Source organism: Macaca nemestrina, chromosome 18, assembly GCF_043159975.1.
Source record: "Macaca nemestrina isolate mMacNem1 chromosome 18, mMacNem.hap1, whole genome shotgun sequence".
Lineage (NCBI taxonomy): Eukaryota > Metazoa > Chordata > Mammalia > Primates > Cercopithecidae > Macaca > Macaca nemestrina.
In genome coordinates this window covers 3,950,620-3,970,663 of record NC_092142.1, presented here as the reverse complement: position 1 = coordinate 3,970,663, position 20,044 = coordinate 3,950,620, and the positions used below count along the sequence as shown (strand labels likewise).

Below are 20,044 nucleotides of genomic sequence, written 5' to 3'. Positions count from 1 at the left end.
GTGTGGGGAGGACCCAGGGTGGGAGCTGGCTTTTCTCTAGAGTGGACCTCCTCCCATTTGCATGTCAGTGTCAACCAAGCACTTCATGCCAAGGCCAGCCTAGGGACATTATCACATACTGGACCCGGCTGTCCTCTTGGCCAGGTCCCCGAGCTGCTTGGACTCAGGGTGCTTGTCCGTCACAGGGGACGGGTGGACCTCCTCAAAGCCTAGGTATCCCACAGCCTGGCCCACACAGTGCAGGAGCTGCCAGCGCTGTGAATTCACATCTAGCCCCATGTCTGGCCTCTCCACGGGCGCCAGGGAACCCACTGGCAAGAGCCAGAGGAACAAGCTAGTGCTTTGCTCTTCTGTGCTGCTCAGGGCCTTAGGGTCACTCGGAGGTTGAGCCCATCGTGGGAACCATTTTGGAGAGGAAAGGAGAACGCAGGTCCTGGCTCCTGGCCCACCCTAACGCCACCTCCATGCGGGGAGATTCCCACTGCCCCAGCAGAAGAACAGAGGTGGGGAGGTGACCACTCTTCCTCTCCTCCCGCTTCAGCTCTCCCTTGGGCTGCTGGTTGCTGACTTTGGTGCCATGGTCAATAACCCACACCTGAGTGATGTCCAGTTCCAGACAGACAGCGGGGAGGTGCTTTACGCCCACAAGTTCGTGCTTTATGCCCGATGCCCGCTCCTCATCCAGTATGTAAGTACGCAGGCCGCCGTGTGCCCTCCTTTCCTCTCTCTCCCTCTCTAATCCTGCCTTTCTCCAACCAGGCCTCCCCATGTCTCAGATGCCCTTTCTACCACCCCCATCTCCCTCACTTCTTGCCCCATAATGTTCTCACCTCCTCCCTCCCACCCATCCCTTTCTCTAACACACGGAGAAGAGATACAGACCCACGCTTGAGGTTAGGAGTGGGTGTGAGGGGTGGCCTTAGAACTGGGAAACATCAGTGTTTTGTTCTGTTGAATGAAAATCCATTGTTTGGCCGGGCGCGGTGGCTCACGCCTGTAATCCCAGCCCTTTGGGAGGCCGAGGCATGCGGATCACAAGGTCAGGAGATCAAGACCATCCTGGCTAACACAGTGAAACCTGTCTCTACTAAAAATACAAAAAAATTAGCCGGGTGTGGTGGTGGGCATCTGTAGTCCCAGCTACTCGGGAGGCTGAGGCAGGAGAATGGCATCAACCTGGGAGGCGGAGCTTGCAGTGAGCTGAGATCACGCCACTGCACTCCAGCCCGGGCAACAGAGTCAAAAACAAAAAAACAAAAAAGAAAATCCATTGTTTCCCAGAATTGTTTTCTCTTTCCTCTATTTGCATAATTACAAAAGCTCATAATTGATCTCTTCAGGGATGAGTTGCTGATGAACCTTCTGCTTTCTGACTGAAAGCATTTGACTTGAGTGTGGGCAGGAACTCAGGGAGCTATTCTCAGTCTCTGTCAAAGTTCTGGAGCCCAGTTGTGTCTATCAGGAGGACTCTAACTGGGTCCTAGAATATCTAGTCCCAATACGATTTGACAAAAGAGGAGTGTTAGGCCTCACCTGTAAAATTATTGGCCAAAAATCTGCATAAACAGTGCCTAATGCTTTTCCTGGGGCATGGAGCTGCTTATAAGACTAGGGACTGGGCACGGCAGCTCATGCCTGAAATCCCTGTACTTTGGGAGACTAAGGTGGGAGGATCCCTTGGGGCCAGGAGTTCAAGACCAGCTTGAACAACATAGTGAGAGCCCATCTCTACAAAAAAAATTTAAAAATTAGCCTAGGTGCTGGGCGCAGTGGCTCACGCCAGTAATCTCATCACTTTGGGAGGCCGAGGAGGGTGGATCACCTGAGGTCAGGAGTTTGAGACCAGCCTGGCCGACATAGCAAAACCTCGTCTCTTACTGAAACTACAAAAAATTAGCCGGGCATGGTGCTGGGCGCCTGCAATCCCAGCTACTTGGGAGGCTGATGCAGGAGAATCGCTTGAACCCAGGAGGTGGAAGTTGCAGTGAGCTGAGAGCTCGCCACTGCACTCTAGCCTGGGCAACAGAGAGAGAGTCCAACTCAAAATAAATAAATAAATAAAATAATTACAATTAAAAATTAGCCTAGGAGTTCAAGGCTGCAGTAAGCCATGATCACACCACTGCACTCCAGCCTGGGTGGCACGGGGAGACACTGTCTCTAAAGAGAAAAATAAAAAGACTAGTGACTTGCAGGACACCCCAGAGCGTCTCCTTTGCTCCAAGTTACAAGTGTCTGGTCAGTAAACCCTCTGTGCTGCATTTCACCTTCAGGTGAACAACGAAGGCTTCTCCGCTGTAGAGGACGGGATTCTGACCCAGCGTGTCCTGCTGGGTGACGTGAGCACTGAGGCCGCCTGCGCATTCCTGCACTACCTCTACACCGCGGACACTGGCCTTCCTCCTGGCCTGAGCTCTGAGCTGAGTTCCCTGGCCCACAGGTCTGGATTGCTCCCCAGCCTTTGAAATTAACTGGCGAGGACTGGCAGGTTGACAGCTCTAGGGAGGCTTGTGCCGCTGCCGAGGGCTCGGGGCTTCGGGTCTGAGGCCGAGAGAACTAACAGTCCTGTGTAGACCTTTTAATCCCACGCTCATGACCAGCGATGACCCTGTAGAACAGGGCGTGTTAGGTGAAAGTCAGGCCAGAACTGACACTTGCAGGGGTGCCAAGCACTGGATCAGGAAGACTCTATTGAGTCCCGTGGTTTTTAACCCCCTAGGTGTGACAGAGAATGGCCCTTGGCTACAGTGCCCCCCAAACACTGCTGCTCAGTGATCATTCCACTGCTAGACCTGAACAATGGCAGTCCTCTCCAGAGTCCCATAAAACGGGCATGGAGAGAATGCTTAGGCTGCATCCCAGATGCCGCAGCTCCCCTGGCTTGCCCAGCCAGCATCTTAAGAGAGAGGCAGCAGCTCAGAGGGACAAGTGTGCCTCTGGACAGGGCCTGGGTCGCTGATCCAAGCCTACGTCCTCCCTCCGCTGCTTTCTTAGGAAAGGAACAGCTCAGCCTCTGGGGTTGGAAATATACTGGCTAGGCCACAGAGCCTTTAAGCAGGTGGCTGGCTGGCTTGCCCATTGGCCTGGGCTGATGCAAGGACTTGGTCTGCTGTGGATTGTATCTGATGCCATGTCTTTTCATTTATGTTCTATTTTTTGGAGAGATGGAGTGTCGCTATGTTGCCCAGGCTGTTCTTGAACTCCTGACCTCAAGCAATCCTCCTGCCTCTGCCTCCCAAAGTGCTGGGATTATGGACATGAGCCACCATGCATGGCCTTTTTTATCGTTTTAGAGACAGAGTCTCTTGCGGTTGCCCAGGCTGGAGTGCAGTGGCATGATCACAGCTCACTGTAGCCTTGAACTCCTAAGCTAATTTTTACATTTTTTTATAGAGATGGAGACTTTCTATGTTGTCCAGACTGATCTCAAACTCCCGGCCTTGAGTGATCCTCGGCTTCCCAAAGTGCTGGAATTTCAGGCATGAGCCACCATGCCTGACCCTGACGCTATGTCTTGAGAGCCTCTGAGGCAGCAGACTCCCCAGTTTTGTAACTCTGCCAATCCCTGTTACTTTACATTCAGCCCGACACACCCCTTTATGTCTGCAGCTGTAGTTAGCAAGCCCTGCTTTAAGTGTTGTCAGTCTCCGGTTTCTGGAACGAAGTGGCCTGGGTGTTTCTGGCAAGGAGTGTGGGCTCCATCTTCAAAGGGAGCAGGGCCTGGGTCATGGTCATTTCTCCTAGTGAAGATTCTGTTCTGGTCTGCCACCCCACTGGGGTGCCCAGAGACCATCTCCATGCAGAGTGGCGATGACCCTTGGTGTTTCATGTTGCAGGTTTGGTGTGAGCGAGCTTGTTCACCTGTGCGAACAGGTGCCTGTCACCACGGACTCAGGGGGCAAACCATGGGAGGAGAAGGAAGCCGAGAATTGCGAAAGCAGGGCCGAGAATTTCCAGGAACTCTTGAGGTCAATGTGGGCAGATGAAGAGGAGGAAGCAGAGACTTTGTTGAAATCCAAGGACCACGAAGAAGATCAAGAAAACGTGAATGAAGCAGAAATGGAAGAAATTTATGAATTCGCAGCTACTCAGCGAAAGCTGCTCCAGGAAGAAAAAGCAGTGGGTGCTGGCGAGGATGCTGACTGGCTGGAGGGTGGCAGTCCGGTTTCTGGGCAGCTCCTAGCAAGTGTCCAGGTGCAGGAACAGTCGGACAAGGTGGAGGAGATGGAGCCGTCGGAGCCAGGAAGAGATGAGGCCACCACCACCTGGGAGAAGGTGGGACAGTGCCCTCTCCCACCACCCCAGGGCCAGCGCTCAGGGGCATGGGGAGCAGAGGCCCCCGAGCAGGAGGCGCTTGGCCGTTCCAGTTGCTCCACCCCTTCCAGGGGCTGCCACGCAGAGAGAAAAGAAGGCCCCCTTCCGCACTCGGATGGTGCCGGTGATTACGAACAGCTCTTCTCATCAACTCAGGGAGAGATCTCAGAGCTGTCCCGAGTAACAAGTGAGCCTGAGGAACGAAGTGGCACTGTCAGGGAAAGGGGGCTGGAGGTTTCTCATCGCCTGGCTCCCTGGCAGATGTCTCCACCACACCCGTGCCGCTTCCTACTGGGGCCTCCCCAGGGCAGGAGTCCCCGCGGGTCTCATCAGCCTCATGGCACAAGCGGGTTGCCCCTGTCAACACCCCGGTCCCGTGGCGGAACTTCCCAGGTGGGCTCCCCAACCTCGCTGTCTCCAGCTGTGCCATCAAAGCAGAAAAGGGACAGGAGCGTCCTCACGCTGTCTAAAGAGCCAGGCCACCAGAAAGGCACAGAGCGTCGCTCCATGCTGGAGTGCAGAAATAAGGGGGTCCTGATGTCCCCAGAAAAATCTCTGTCCATTGACCTAACCCAGTCAAATCCTGACCATTTGAGCTCCACGTCTCAGAAGTCTCCATCCAAAGTGAACAAAGACGACGAGGTCATCCTCTTACTGGACTCGGATGAGGAGCTAGAGCTAGAACAAACCAAAATGAAGTCCATTTCTAGTGATCCTCTGGAAGAAAGGAAAGCTCTAGAAATTAGCGCTAGGTCCTGTGAGCTGTTTACCGTCATTGACGTCGATGCAGATCAGGAACATTCCCACAGCCCACCAAGAAGGGAAGCTGCGCTGCAGCGGGAGGATGAGGGGGCGCTGCCGGAGAACCGGGGCTCTTTGGGCAGCAGAGGGGCTCCCTGGCTGTTCTGCGACCGTGAGAGCAGCCCCGGCGAGGGCAGCACCACAGACACCTCATGGCTGGTGCCCGCCACCCCGCTGGCCAGCAGAAGCCGCGACTGTTCTTCCCAGACCCAAATCAGCAGCCTCAGGAGCGGGCTGGCCGTGGAGGTGGTGACACAGCACACGCCCAGGGCCTCGGTAGGAAACAGGGAAGGGAACAGGGAAGGGAACGAGGCTGCACAGAAGTTTTCCGTCATCAGGCCCCAGACACCACCGCCCCAGACACCGTCCTCCTGCCTCACTCCCATCTCTCCAGGAACTTCTGACGGCAGAAGGCAAGGCCACAAAAGCCCTTCCCGTCTCCACCCTGGGGGCCACCCGCACTCCTCTCCGCTGGCTCCACGTCCCATCTCAGGGGACTGTGCCCACTTCAGCAGGCGGTTCCTGAAACACTCGCCGCCTGGGCCAAGCTTCCTGAACCAGACCACAGCGAGTGAAGTGGTGGAAGTCGGGGACAGTGACGATGAGCAGGAGGTGGCCTCCCATCAGGCCAACAGCAGCCCCCCGCTGGACAGTGACCCTCCAATTCCAGTCGACGACTGCTGCTGGCAGATGGAGCCCCTCTCGCCAATTCCCATTGATCACTGGAACCTGGAGCGGACCGGCCCCCTGAGCACCAGCAGCCCCAGCCGCAGGATGAAGGAGGCCGCCGACAGCTGTGACTGCCGCTCCCCAGGACTCCTGGACACCACCCCCATCCGAGGAAGCTGCGCTGCCCGGAGGAAATCGCAAGTGGGCGCGGGTTCCCCGGGGAACAGCAGGCTGAGCTTTCTGAATTCGGCTCTGTGGGACGATTGGGACGGGGAAGAGCAGAGGCCTCCAGAGACCCCTCCTCTAGCGCAGATGCTAAGCGTCGGTGGAGCTCAGAAGCCCGAAGGGTTAGAGACACCCAGTGAGTAGCCAGGAGAGCTGGGGAAGGGGACTGTCTTTGTTACTGTTTTACACTAAGTGGGTGTGGAGGTCGGTCATGAGACCCAGGGGCTGGCGGCGCTGAATGTCTGCTGACCTGAGGCACGACACTTCCGCTGCCTTCCAGACTCCCCTCCACGGTGGAGGAGAGCCAGGCTGGCTCTCACGCTGCACTTCTTAGCCAGTAAGTCAGTGTCTCCCAGACTTACCTGGATCCAGTGCTCACCTGGGCACATGTTTAAAATCCACATCTACGGACCCTTCTCCAGAACACGGAGCCGGCACCTCCGAAGGCCGCGACTCATTCAGCAAGTATCGGGAGTGGTTCTTCAAAATACTAACTGCGGAACGGCTGTAGGACCCAGCAATCCCACTTTTACCTGTGTATCCAAGAGAATTAAAACAGGGGCTCAGACATGCACGTTCATAGAGGCGCTGTTCATAGTCGCCAAAAGGGGGAAGCAACCCAAACGCCCGCCAGCAGATGAACAGGGAGCCCAGCGCGGCCCATCAAGAGAACGGAATAGTGTTTGGCCACAACGAGGAAGGAGGCGCTGCCACGCGCTACCGCGGGGACGACCCTGGAAAACATGCTGCCCGGTGAGAAGCCAGACACACAAGGTCATGTAAGGTCTGCATTCATGGATATGAAATGTCTAGAATAGGCAAATCCAGAGAGAACTCAGGTTAGTGGTTGCCCTCGGCTGGAGGGAGGGGGAATGGGGAGTGACTGCTCCCCATTTTTGGGAGGTACAGGGTGTCCTTTTGGGGTGCTGAAAATGTTTAGGAAATGGATAGAGGTGATGGTTGCACAACACTGTGAATACTTAATACCACTGAATTATTCCCTTTACGATTTCTTTATGTGAATTTCACCTCAATTAAAAAAAGAATCAGGTGGGACAAGTGTGAGAGGCTGTGAGGTCCGTTATTCCTGGTCCCCTCAGGTGCAGGAATGCCACCTCCCTGCTCATTTCAGTCCCCGGGGAGAGTCAGAGCCCCAGGTGTTGGCCCCCTCAGTGCTGCTGCTCCCATCCAGGCACCTCCAGGGAGGGTCAGGAGGGCTGGGCTGGGCTGAGCACAACTGGGAGAAAGGCCAGGCTGTGAGTGAACACCTGCCTGTGGCCTGGGGGCCTGTTTCCTCCCAAATCCAGATGAATGAGGCGACTGACAGTGCCCTCGGCCCTCAGGGGCTTCAGAAGCACCTGGAGAGCTTCTTATAGCACCCGTTGGCCCAGCCTGCCCTAGAGCCTCGCTTCAGGAGGGTGACCAAGAATTTGCATTTCTAACCAGTTCCCAGGCAGTGCTGTGAGAACGGCTGCAGGAGGCTACAGAGCAGATCTGAGGCGGGCTTCAGGATGATGCTGCGGCCACAGGAAGAATCGTGCCTTTCTCAGGAGACAGAACCTGCCACTTTCATCGGGGGCTCAGAGGGCTCCATGGTCATAAAAGGGAGAAGCAGCAAAGTCTGACTGTTCCTAATGTGTCACCAGGCTAGAGTGCAGCGGCGCGATCTCGGCTCACTGCAACCTCCGCCTCTCAGGTTGAAGGGATTCTCCTGCCTCAGCCTCCTGAGTAGCTGGGACTACAGGGGCCCGCCACCACTCCCAGCTAATTTTTGTATTTTTAGTAGAGACGAGGTTTCCCCATATTGATCAGGCTGGTCTTGAGCTCCTGACCTCAGGTGATCTACCCTCCTCGACCTTCCAAAGTGCTGGGATTACAGGCATGAGCCACCTCGCCCAGCCTATTGTTTTTTAAAGTAACAGCTTTATTTAGATATAATTCACATACCATAAAATCTACCCTTTTAAAATGGACAGTTCAGTGGTTCTTAATACATTCACAGTGTTGTACAATTGTCACCGCTCTCTAATTCCGGAACATTTTCATCATCTCAAAAATCCCGCACCCAGGGGCAGTCTCTCCCCTTCCCCTTCCCCAGCCCCAGCAACCAAGAACCTACTTTCTGTCTCTATGGATTTGCCTATCCTGGACAGTTCATATCAACAGAGCCGTGTATTACTAATGTGTGGCCTTTTGTGTCTGGCTTCTTTCAGTTAGCATGCAGTTTTCAAGATTCATACATGTGGCACGGATCAGTATTTTATTCCTTTTTATTTATTTATTTTGAGACGGAGTCGCGCTGTGTCGCCCAGACTAGAGTGCAGTGGCACGATCTTGGCTCACTGCAAGCTCCACCTCCCAGGTTCAAGCGATTCTCCCACCTCAGCCTCCCGAGTAGCTGGGATTACAAGCGCCCATCACCATGCCATGCCCGGCTAATTTTTTCATATTTTTAGTACAGATGGGGTTTCACCATATTGGCCGAGCTGGTCTTGAACTCCTCCTAACCTCAAGTGATCCACCCACTTTGGTCTCCCAAAGTGCTGGGATTACAAGCCTGAGCCACTGTGCCTGGCCTGTTTTTGAGTCAGGGGTCTTGCTCTGTCACCCAGGCTGAAGTGCAGTGGCACAATCACAGCTCATCGCAGCCTCGACCTCCCAGGCTCAAGTGATCCTCCCACCTCAACCTTCTGAGTAGCTGGGACTACAGGCAGCTGCCACCATGCCCGGCTAATTTTTTTTTTTTTTTAGTAGAGACAGAGTCTTGCTATGTTGCCCCAGCTTTGAGCATACTGTCTGACTAATACCCCACTGATGCTATGCCACATTTTGCTTATCCATTCATCTGTTAGTGGACATATGGGTTGTTTTTACTTTGTGGTTATTAATAATGCCACTTAGGAATATTCATGTGCAAGTTTTCGTGTAGACATAAGTTTTCATTCTTCTTGGTTCTATACTTAGGAGTGGAATTGCTGGGTCATATGGCAACTATGTTTAGCATTTTGAGGAACTGCTAGACTGTTTTCCAAAATGACTGCACCATTTTAAATCTCCAACAACACTTGTTATTCTGTTTTTGCTGTTGTTGTTTGTTTGCTTGTCTTTTTGAGACAAGGTCTTGCTCTGTCGCCCAGGCTGGAGTGCAGTGGCGTGTTCACAGCTTGCTGCAGCCTCAACCTTCCTGGCTCAGGTGATCCTTCTGCCTCAGCTCCCGGATAGCTGGAACAACCACAAACAGCTGCCCACATTGGTGGCTTTGGCCACCACACCCAGCTTTTTTTTTTTTTTTGGTAGAGATGGAGTTTTGCCATGTTGCCTGAGCCCTCTGTGTTTTTTGTTACGGCCATCCTAGTGGGCGTGCAGTGGTATCTCATTGTGGTTTTGACTTGCATTTCCCTGATGACTAACGATGTTCGGCACCTTTTCACATGCTTATTGGCCATTTGTAGATCTTCTCCGGAGAAATGTCTGTTCACATCCTTTGCCCATTTTTTAACTGGGTTTTTTTAATTGATGATTTTTTTTTTTTTTTTTTTGAGACGGAGTCTCGCTCTGCCGCCCAGGCTGGAGTGCAGTGTCCGGATCTCAGCTCACTGCAAGCTCTGCCTCCCGGGTTCACGCCATTCTCCTGCCTCAGCCTCCCGAGTAGCTGGGACTACAGGCGCCCGCCACCGCGCCCGGCTAGTTTTTTTTTTTTTTTGTATTTTTTAGTAGAGACGGGGTTTCACCATGTTAGCCAGGATGGGATGAATTATTTTTTAAAAACAAAACTGATGTCTAAGCCTGTCTGAAGAGTATCAGTGTGGCCCATTGTCGCCTCAAGTTGTCACTGCAGGGCAGACATTTTGAAGTTTCCATGCCTAAGTTTTAGTCACATGCCGGGCTGTTGGGTTCCGCAGCCCCAGGAGCCACGTTCAGCCGGTATCCGTGTGATACAAGGTGTGGTCCTCAGTGCGTGCCACCGATGCTGTCATCGGGAAGCCCCTGCTCCAGACACGGAAGGGGTGACTGTTGTTGCTTTCATGGAGCAAAACGATGCTTGGGTTACCTTCAAGTGCAGTATTCCTCTTGGTCACGCTACTGGGATCAGACATGGGCAATCCGTGTCCCTCGTGCTAAAACGTGTGCTGCTTTTGTTTTACCCAGAAGGTGTACATCGGAAGAAGGACTTGCCTCCCAAAGTGCCCATAACGCCGATGCCACAGTATTCCATTATGGAGACGCCGGTGCTGAAGAAGGAACTGGATAGGTTGGTGGTCTTCAAAGCTTGTTGCCCACAGTGGTCTTCTCCCTCCCACAAGTAACCAGGTTTCACACGCCTGGGGGCGGAAGGGTCCCCTGTGTGTTCTCTTTGGGTCTGGTGGATGCAGCTGGCTTGGGCTTGGGAAGAAAGGCCTGCAGTCGGCTCCTTAGGGAGCATGCGTGACTGCTGGGTGCCGGGTGAGCCGCCCAGTTCTCTCTGCGTACCATTCCCCAGGGAGGCAACACATGAGACTCCTGTATGTCACCCCTGGGCAGCAGGTCCCCATGTTCCGTGTGGATAGACATGGCCCTCTAGCCAGAGCAGTCTGAGTGAGGAGGCCTGATTTTTTTGTTTGTTTGTTTTGAAAGACAGAGTGTCGCTCTGTCACCAGGCTGGTTGCAGTGGCACAATCCCGGCTCACTGCAACCTCTGCCTCCCGGGTTCAAGAGATTCTCCTGCCTCAGCCTCCCGAGTAGCTGGGACTACAGGCATGCGCCACCACGCCAGGCTAATTGTTGTTTAGTAGAGATGGGGTTTCACCATGTTGGCCAGGCTGGTCTCAAACTCCTGACCACGTGATCCACCTGCCTCGGCCTCCCAAAGTGCTGGGATTACAGGTGTGAGCCACCATGTCTAGTGGAGGCCTGATTTTTTTTTTTTTTTTTTTTGAGACAGAGTCTTGCTCTGTCGCCCAAGCTGGAGTGCAGTGGCGCGATCCTGGCTCACTGCAAGCTCCGCCTCCTGGGTTCACGCCATTCTCCTGCCCCAGCCTCCCGAGTAGCTGGGACTACAGGCGCCCGTCACTGCGCCCGGCTCATTTTTTGTATTTTTAGTAGAGACGGGGTTTCACCGTGGTCTCGATCTCCTGACCTTGTGATCCGCCCGCCTCGGCCTCCCAAAGTGCTGGGATTACAGGCGTGAGCCACCGCGCCCGGCTGAGGCCTGATTTTTTAAAAAAGAACATTTAACTCTCACATCCACATGACACTCCTCTTACACTCGGGCACCCGGGGAAGCTTCTGCTGCCACCATCCCTCAGAACTGGGAGCAGCATATCTTTTGTTTATTTTTTATTTTTGGAGACAGGATCTCACTGTTGCCTAGGCTGGAGTACAGTGATGTGATCTTGGCTCACTGTAGCCTCAACCTGCGAGGCTTAAGCAATCCTACCTCATTCTCCCTCGTAGCTGGGACTCCAGGCGACACCACCATGCCTGGCTAATTTTTGTATTTTTTGTAGAGACGGGCTCTTGCTATGTTGCCCAGGCTGGCCTTGAACTCCTGAACTCAAGCTATCCTTCTGCCTCAGCCGCGTGAAGTGCTGGGATTGTAAGTGTGAGCCATTGTGCCTGGCTGACAATGTTTCTTTTGGAATATTCAGAGTAAGCTTAGTTGGCGCCTAGAATAGACACTAACCTCTGATGCTCACAGAAGTCAGGCATCTATGGTTTGTCACACAAGCCATTCGCTGAATGCATTGGGCATCACTCTTTGCTAAGATGGGGAACATTGTGGAGTGTGGACCAGCTGTGTGGGTGGGTCCTGAGGCCCACCTGTCCCTCCGTCAGGTTTGGAGTCCGCCCTCTGCCTAAACGCCAGATGGTTCTGAAGCTGAAGGAGATATTCCAGTACACTCACCAGACCGTGGACTCAGACTCTGAGGATGAGAGCCAGTCCTCACAGCCGCTACTGCAGGCGCCTCGCTGCCAGACCCTCGCCTCCCAGACCTACAAGCCTTCAAGGGCAGGGGCCCATGCCCAGCAGGAGGCCACCACAGGACCTGGGACCCATAGGCCCAAGGGACCTGCTAAGACCAAGGGCCCCCAACATCAAAGGAATCATCATGAAAGCATCGCACCCGCACCCCCAAGCAGGTCGCCCACCAAGGAGGCACCTCCAGGCCTTGATGATGATGCCCAGCTCCCAGCCTCCCAGGAATCTGTGGCCACTTCTGTGGACGGCAGTGACAGCTCCTTGAGCTCACAGAGGTAACAGGATAGACGCGATGGGGTTAGTGGCCTCATGTATCCTCTGGCCCGTGGGTGTGAGGGTTGGCATGAGTGAGGCCTAATGGCCAATCTTCAAAAACCCCCATCACCTTCTGGGTTTGACCTATGGGAAAACCAGGTGGGTTTAGGGGGCTGGTTCCCTGACCCCAGCCCTGCACAGGCCTCCTGGTTCCCGCCCCACACGCTGGACATTTCTGGCTGGGGCAGGATCCCACTGGAGTAGCCTGCAGGGATCTCTCAGGCCCGTCCTGCCTTGCTGGGGATCGTCTGTGCCATAGGCCAGGCTTCATGGGACCTGTAGACACCCTCCTTCCTTTAAAGAGGCACCTGGTCTCAGGTGCAAAACATCCTGGTCTGGCCCTTTTCAGTTCTTCCTCCTGTGAGTTTGGAGCGGCATTTGAGTCTGCAGGTGAAGAGGAGGAAGGTGAGGAGGTGGTCAGCGCCTCACAGGCAGCCGTGCAGGCGGCGGACACGGACGAGGCGCTGAGATGCTACATCCGCTCCAAGCCGGCCCTGTACCAGAAGGTGTTGCTGTACCAGCCCTTTGAGCTGGGGGAGCTGCAGGCGGAGCTGAAGCAGAACGGCCTCCGTGTATCCTCGCGCAGGCTACTGGACTTCCTGGACACCCATTGTATCACCTTCACCACCGCCGCTGCCCGCAGGGAGAAGCTCCAGGGCAGGAGGCGGTGGCCTCGGAGCAAGAAGAAGGCGGCGCGGAACTGACGGGGCGTCCCGACCCCACCCCACCCCGCCATCAGCAGCCCCCACCTCCACCATTTGCAGGGAGGACCTGGGACACCCGGTGTGGGTCAGGCCTCCACAGGCATTTCTGGGCCTGGGGACCACATCAGCTCTGCACTGTGATAATGACCACAGCCCAGTCCGAGGCTTCCTCCTCTGGGCTCTGCTTTCTAGGTGGCATTTGGAGCATGTCACCCACTGGATTTAGAGACTCCAGCCCCTGCCTCTGTCCATGCCCACAGTGTGTCTCCCTTTTTGGTTTTTTTTTTTTTTTTTGAGACAGAGTCTCGCTCTGTCACCCAGGCTGCAGTGCAGTGGCGCAATCTCAGCTCCCTGCAACCTCCGCCTCCCGCGTTCAAGCAATTCTCCTGCCTCAGCCTCCCAGGTAGCTGGGACTACAGGCACACACTGCCACGCCCAGCTAATTTTTTATATTTTAGTAGAAATGGGGTTTCCCCATGTTGCCCAGGCTGGTCACTAACTCCAGAGCTCAGGCAGTCCGCCTGCCGTGGCCTTCCAAAGTGCTGGGATTACAGGCATGAGCTACCACACCCAGCCCAGTGTGTCTCCCTTTAACCCAGTAGGGCCCTCAGGTGTCCCAGGGGGCAGTGGGCCATCACCAGCTGGCCAGGGCATGGCCTATTCTGCCACATTTGCCACCCTCTGAGCCCACCAGTCCTGGGCACAGCTGCCCCACACGTCTGTTCTGAGATGGACATCAGGTCCAGCCTGCCCCAGCAGCCTGGGCCCGTCCTCCTTAGCACTCAGGCCAACCCCAGCCACCACCAGCCTGAGACCAGGTGTCCTCAGACTCCCTGCACTGCCACAGCCCAGGTGCAGCTCTCCTGGCCAGCCGTGCTACCCGGACGCTTGTCATTGTTACCAGCAGTCTCCCAACTGGACAGTGCACAAGGGCCCAGAACAACTCTGATGCCCGCAAAACAAACATGTTCACTAGCGGGTTCCACTCTTTGGGTTAAAGCTGCCTCCAGCCTCAGGAGCAGTGTGGAGGAAGATGAGGGCCAGGAAAGAAGGAAACCTCGGTCTCTCCATCCCTGTGAATGTCCTCGTCTGTTTCAAATACGGTGCAGTCAGTTTTATATGATGTGCAATAAACCAAAAAGGCTTTATTAAAATCTCCTGGCTGCCACACTCCAGGAAGATCAAGAGGGAAACAGGTGGGAGCTGGAGAGACCGTGGCCCTGAGCCCCCGCCCCACGCCTGCGGAAGCCCCCACCTTGCACCTGCCCTTCGGAGTAAGCTGGGCCTGCTCTCTCCTTATTTCAGTTCCTAGACCAGAGATGCAGATGTTCATTAATCCCCACACCCACATCCAACAGAGCCCTGGCCGGGTGCCAAGCTCCAGCCCCTGCTCCTTGAAGTGGGGCCCAAGCACCCCCAGCAGCTGCCTCAGCTGGGGGTTGCTAGAAAAGCGGACTCAGACCCCCGCGGCACCCAGCCCACCACACAACTCACCGAGTCACCACGTGCCTTTACCAATGCGTCCAGTCCAGTAGAGGAGACAGACACTGGCCTATCCTGGCCTGGTGGGGGGTTGGGCTTCGGTGGCCTGAAGGGCCGTGTCAGGGACAGCCTCCCAGAACTGGGGTTTGTGAGCTGCATCTTAGGGCTGAGCAGAATTTAGGGGGTGAAATGTGGTTTCTGGCACACATACTGTGTCCTGGCACGTAAGCCAGTGAAGAGGCCCCGGCTTCCCAGCTTACGGTGTCCGGGGCGGACAATTTAGAGCCTGAGATCAGCTGTGATCAATCTGAGGCTGGCCTCTGGCCTGTTTTGGAAGGCATCACGTGCTGCTTCCTTGATGGGCTGATCCCCCTCCCTGGTGTTAGGGAAGCAGGAGGGAGTGGTGAAGGTGGGGCACTCAGGGCCCCTGTCCGGCGTCGCAGGGTTTGTGGTTTGGACGCATGTGTTGTGTGCCATGACTTGAAAGTTCAGAACTTCAGGGCTGGTAAAGACCGGTTGGGGGAGGGGTTCCAAGTAGTTAACAAGCCAGGTTAGGAGCCTTGAGTGCAGTGTGAGTCCAAGGCCGGGGGAGGCATGGCCTGGGGACTGGATCCAAGCCTCGCAGTGACCTTGGTTTCAGTTGGGGACGCTGGACACTTCCTGGGCCAATGGGCCAACACTGGGCAGAGGCTCAGTTTATGCACTGCCACCCGGCCAGGTGACTAGATGCTGGCCCTGAACCTGTACAAAGAAACATTTCCTTGTCCTGAAACAAGCTGTGAAGCAGCTGATGCCTCCAGAGGGAAAGGGGTTGAAGGAGTCACTGTAGGAGCCCACAGAGGTGTGGTGGCATCCAGGAGTAGACCTGGCCCCTGCCACGGGGATGATGCTGACCCAGGCAGCATAAAACCAGGTCCAGCTGACAGATGGAAAATGCCTTCTCACAGCACCCGCAGGAAGGCTGGCAGGCGATGGGGCCTCCTCGTGGACAAGGCGGGAGAGAATTCCCTTCCACGTGTGACTGAGAAGGAAGCTGGCAGCCCGGGCACGGTGGCTCCCACATGTAATCCCAGTGCTTTGGGAGTCCAAGGCAGGAGGATCACTTGAGCCCAGAAGTTTGAGACCAGACTGGGCAACATAGTGAGGCCAAGTCTCTATTTTGAAAACAATATTAACAAAATTTCTAAAGGGGGTAAAAAAGGCTGGCAGCAGAACTTTCATTGGTAACAACTAAATCAGAAAACGGGTCTGTCCCTGCCTCACTGTAATGTGAAGAGGCCTTCAGGCCTGTTCCACTTTTGGTGGCCCGAACCCGGCATGGCTTGGGCACGGCCCCTCAAGGCAGTTACAGGGGAGCCACAGCCCAGCCTGGGCCCAGGCGAGGAGGTTCACAGAGAAAGAGCCTGCAGGCAGGGGCCTCATGCTGTCGCCAAGTTAGGAAGGGCTGAGGCCACTGCCTGTCCGGCTGACCCCAGCTCTGGGTGGAGAGAAAGCCTCAGAGTGAGAACAGTTAGGAAGCCCCCAGCCCAGCCTCCTCCTCCACCAGGAGCCAGGAGGACGGCCCATCTGGTTCTCAGCAGAGCGGGCAGAGTGGGGAACGGGACCAGCCCTGTGTGGACTGATGGACATTCCTGCGAGAGGGAGGAACAGGGGCTGGGCTGCTCCCCAAGATCCCATGGAGGAGGCTGTGTCCTCTCAGGCTCCACATCCATCCCCCGTGAGCCACGAAGGGAGGCAGAGTGAGCCTTTGGCCCCTTTCATGTGACAGATACCCACCGGGCCCTGCGGTTTCCAACATCCTGTGGGCGGCCTGGTTTCAGGCGCCTTTGCTGCTCCTCACAGCCGAGGCTGCAGCTGCCGGGTCTGCACTCTGCCTGCCTGGAGCCTCAGGCAGCCTTCTCGAGGGGCCATGGTGTCCTCCCAGCACCCAGCACGTTCCTGCATGCTCAGCATTGTTGGGAGGGAGGGAGAGGAAGGAGGGAAAAAAGGCAGGCAGGGGAATGTGCAGGAGCACTTCTGGTCTCCTGCCTCAGTTCCCTCCCCCCATCACCCACACAGGCTCTGGGGAGCCAGCTAACCCTCCCACCTCCCCTGAGCCACAAGCTGCTCTATGAGTCCAGACCTACTGTTCTCCTGCTCTACAACCATCGCAGGCTCCCACTTGCTTGCTGAGGAAAATTCAGACCCCAAGACCCCTGTCCCTTGGCTCCCACCTTGTCACCTGCTTCCCTCAGTGGCCCCATGTTGCTTGCTCCCTGTCCCCGGTGGATGTCCCATACTTTTCCTTTATTGTAATTTTTCTCACGTGGCTTGCTCTGGGCCATGTCCTTTCCCCTCACGCCCTTCCCTGTCAGGGCAGGCCATCCATGCGCCGAGTGGGATCCCTTGCTGCGGACAGTGACATTCTGCTGTTTCCTCTTAGGGTACAGGTGACCTGCCTCTGGGGAGCCCTTTGGTCACAGGAAGATGTTATGGGGCACAGCTGAGTCAGAGGTGCCTACTGAATGACAGAGAGAAAAGAAGGCAAGAGGTGTTCAAAGGGGGAGCACAGTGGCTCACACCTGTAATCTCCGTGTTTTGGGAGGCCAACGCAGGAGGATCACTCGAGCCCCAGGAGGTGGAGGCTACAGTGAGCCGAGATCACATCACTGCACTCCAGTCTGGGTGACGGAGCAAGATCCTGTCTCAAAAAATAAATAGGCTGGGTGCAGTGGTTCACGCCTGTAATCTCAGCACTTTGGGAGGCCAAGGCGGGCAGATGACCTGAGGTCAGGCATTCAAGACCAGCCTGGCCAACATGGCGAAACCCCTCCTCTACTAAAATACAAAAATTAGCAGGGCATGGTGGTGCATGCCCGTAATCCCAGCTACTCAGGAGGCTGAGGTAGGAGAATCTCTTGAATCCGGGAAGGGGAGGTTGCAGTGAGCTGAGACTGCACCACTGCACTCCAGCCTGGGCAACAGAGCAAGACTCTGTCTTAGATAAATAAATAAACAAACAAATAAATAAATAAATAGGGCAGGCCACAGGGTGGCCTGGAGGTGGGAGGGCGCAGTTCGGTCCTGGTGGGGTCACCCTCTAGTTGCGTGACCTCAGGCTGCTCACTTGATTTCCTGACCACCACCCGCCTGAAAACAAGCATTTATCGATAGCAGGGCAGCTTCCTTTGTGGCGGGATGGAGGTGATGTTTCAACAATCTTGGCACCGGCCACTTTATCCTGAGCATGCCACCTGCAGGGACACAGTCCCAGAGTCAAGACCCCCAGCATCACCGCCACACTTGACTTACAGGAGGGCGGTGACCAAGCCTGGGAGCCCTGGCTCCTCGATGTGTCTGTGAGGCTGTTGGCTGTTGAAATCAGACAGGAAGGAAGGTTGAGGTGGAGCCCAGCACAGGAAGAGGTGAGGACCCGGAGCTGCAGGGACAGCCGGTGGGCTCGGCGGGGCTGCAGAAGGTCAGGGCTACACTACTCTCGGCCGCCGCATGGTCGGTCGGTTGGCGTGGGAAGCGCCCTGATCCCTGGTGCTGAGGACTCGGGCTGGCACAGGGATCCCCAGGGCATCTACCACCACCCAGCTGGAGCAGGGCTGAGCCCAGGAACACGGAGATGGAGCCCCCAGGCCCCCCAGTCTTGGTGTCCCTGGAGCAGCATTGAGGCCGGAGAGGTAAGCTGGGTCCAGGTGACCTCAGTGCAGGGCAGGGGAGGGAGAAGGGATGCTAGCAGGAAGGATGGTGGCCTTAAGGCCTGAGCTACTCTGGGGAGGGGGACTCGGGAGACTCCACAAGACTCCAAGGTGTCTCTGGGGGGAGGACTGGCTCATGCTGTAGAAAAAACAGACGTGGCCAGGGACAGTGGCTCATGCCTGTAATCCCAACACTTTGGAAGGCCAAGGCGGGCAGATCACTTGAGGTCAGGAGTTTGAGACCAGCCTGGCCAACGTGGTGAAACCCCATCTCTACTAACAATACAAAAAAAAAAAAAATTAGCCAGGCATGGTGGCAGACGCCTGTAATCCCAGCTACTCAGGAGGCTGAGGCAGGAGAATTGCTTCAACCCAGGAGGCGGAGGTTGCAGTGAGCCGAGATCGAGTCACTGCACTTAATCCTGGGTGACAAAGCGAGACTCCGTCTCAAAAAAAAAAAAAGAGAAAAAAAAAAAAACAGACATGTGCCTAAGGATAGCCCAGGACAGGTCCAGGGACAAAGCCCAGCTCCCCCAGGTGCCAGTGATGGCCCAGGAGGAGCAGGAAGCATCTTGAAGGTGCTGGGGGTAGGCGGTGGTGATGCTGAGCCACGGCCCGGGGAATCATCAGACCCGGACACCCTTCCTCGCACTGGGACCCCCCATGGGAGGCTACTTACTTCTCTGGGCCTCAGCTCCCCACCTGTAGATGGAGGTGACAACACAGGAGGGGCAAGGTCATGAGCGGCAGGGAGGGTGCAGACGCCGCCCCCAGGTGAGTGGGCAGCCCCAGGGCCTCTCCCGGCCACAGCCTTGGGTGAGACAAGGCTCGAGAGAGATGGCAACCACGGAGGCCTTCTTGGGAGAACTGCCACTGCCCTGGGCCAGCCTAGGTGTTGGCTGCAGGGTTTTCCCCTGTGGCCAGGCTCTAGGGGCCCTGGTGTCCTTGCTGGTCCCCTCCCTGGAGGTGCCCCCCAAGCCTGGGGCTCACTGTCAGCCATCACAGGCTGTAGGCTGCACGACGCCCCGCTCTGTGCCAGGGTGCTGGGCTCCCCAGGGCTGGGCCTCTCCACCCCTTGGACTCTAGGGGTCCGTGCAGTGAGCAGGGTGGGGCCCTGAGGTGCAGGTGCCTCTTCCTTCGGGAAGGCTTTGAGCTCAAGTGATGACGCTGGGGCCACCTCGAGAGGACCGAGTCCTGAATTTCGAGGCCCTGGGAGGGGAGAGGGGCAGCGTGTGGGAAGAAAGGACTGTCCAAGCAGCCGCAGCGGGAGATACCGGCAGCTCAGGTGGGCGGCCAGCACCGGGAGGTCCCACCTGGGCGCCAAGTGGCAGGAAAGGACCCAGCAGGTCCCCGTGAGGACTGAGGCACAGACCAGGTGGGCGGGTGATGGGCAGAGGCGGCGAGTCCGTCAGGGCTGAGGCTTCTCAGGAATGAGGCAGCAGCCCATTCGCAGAGCCTGAGGGACTGCGCCTGAGCCCACACCACACCAGGAAGGCCTCAGGTCCACCTCTGCCCACAGACAAAGCTCTAGGGGTGAACCCTGGTGCTAGCTGGGAGGCTCCCGGGGAGGAGGCAGCAGTGGCACCTACTCGTCCCTCTGGCCTCACCCTGCTCACGGCAGCTCAGACCAGCTGTGGATCGACCTCTGGTCTTCAGATCCCCCAAAGCAACCCGAGGCCCACCTGTCCTCAGTCTGTCTTTCAGCCGCACTCACAGGGGCTGCCTGACCGTCCATAGTGGCATCTGCGGCCTCGCGACCTCACTCTGCTGAGAGGTCTGTGGAAGGCTCCAGCCTGCCAGACGGATGTCAGGGCTGTGTGCAGGGCCTGGCAGTGGTGGCAGCCAGGTCACCAACCCCCATCAGCCTCTGGGGCTAGCCCTGGGAGGTT

At 56.1% G+C, this 20,044-nt stretch overlaps 2 protein-coding genes across 7 annotated transcripts in view; both read left to right on the top strand.

Annotated features, from left to right (window-relative positions):
* LOC105467858 (SLX4 structure-specific endonuclease subunit) overlaps positions 1-14,141 on the top strand; it is a 29,735-nt gene extending 15,594 nt beyond the window's left edge. For 2 of the 3 annotated variants that reach the window (XM_071084018.1, XM_071084019.1), the window contains exons 10-15: positions 542-688; positions 2,274-2,440; positions 3,837-6,145; positions 10,159-10,261; positions 11,824-12,243; positions 12,633-14,141. In XM_071084018.1, the coding sequence (XP_070940119.1) occupies positions 542-688; positions 2,274-2,440; positions 3,837-6,145; positions 10,159-10,261; positions 11,824-12,243; positions 12,633-12,987 (3,501 nt within the window). In that variant the 3' untranslated portion in view covers positions 12,988-14,141. Of the gene's footprint in view, positions 1-541; positions 689-2,273; positions 2,441-3,836; positions 6,146-10,158; positions 10,262-11,495; positions 11,585-11,823; positions 12,244-12,632 lie in introns of those variants that run through there. The other variant, XR_011616264.1, reaches the window with a different exon arrangement.
* Positions 14,142-17,844: 3,703 nt separating this feature from the next.
* The window catches only part of LOC105467860 (NLR family CARD domain containing 3), a 38,587-nt gene continuing 36,387 nt past the window's right edge, over positions 17,845-20,044 (top strand). For all 4 annotated transcript variants that reach the window (XM_011717640.3, XM_024788505.2, XM_011717638.3 and 1 more), the window contains exon 1: positions 17,845-18,137. The gene's annotated coding sequence lies outside the window, so the exon portion shown is untranslated. The remainder of the gene's footprint in view (positions 18,138-20,044) is intronic.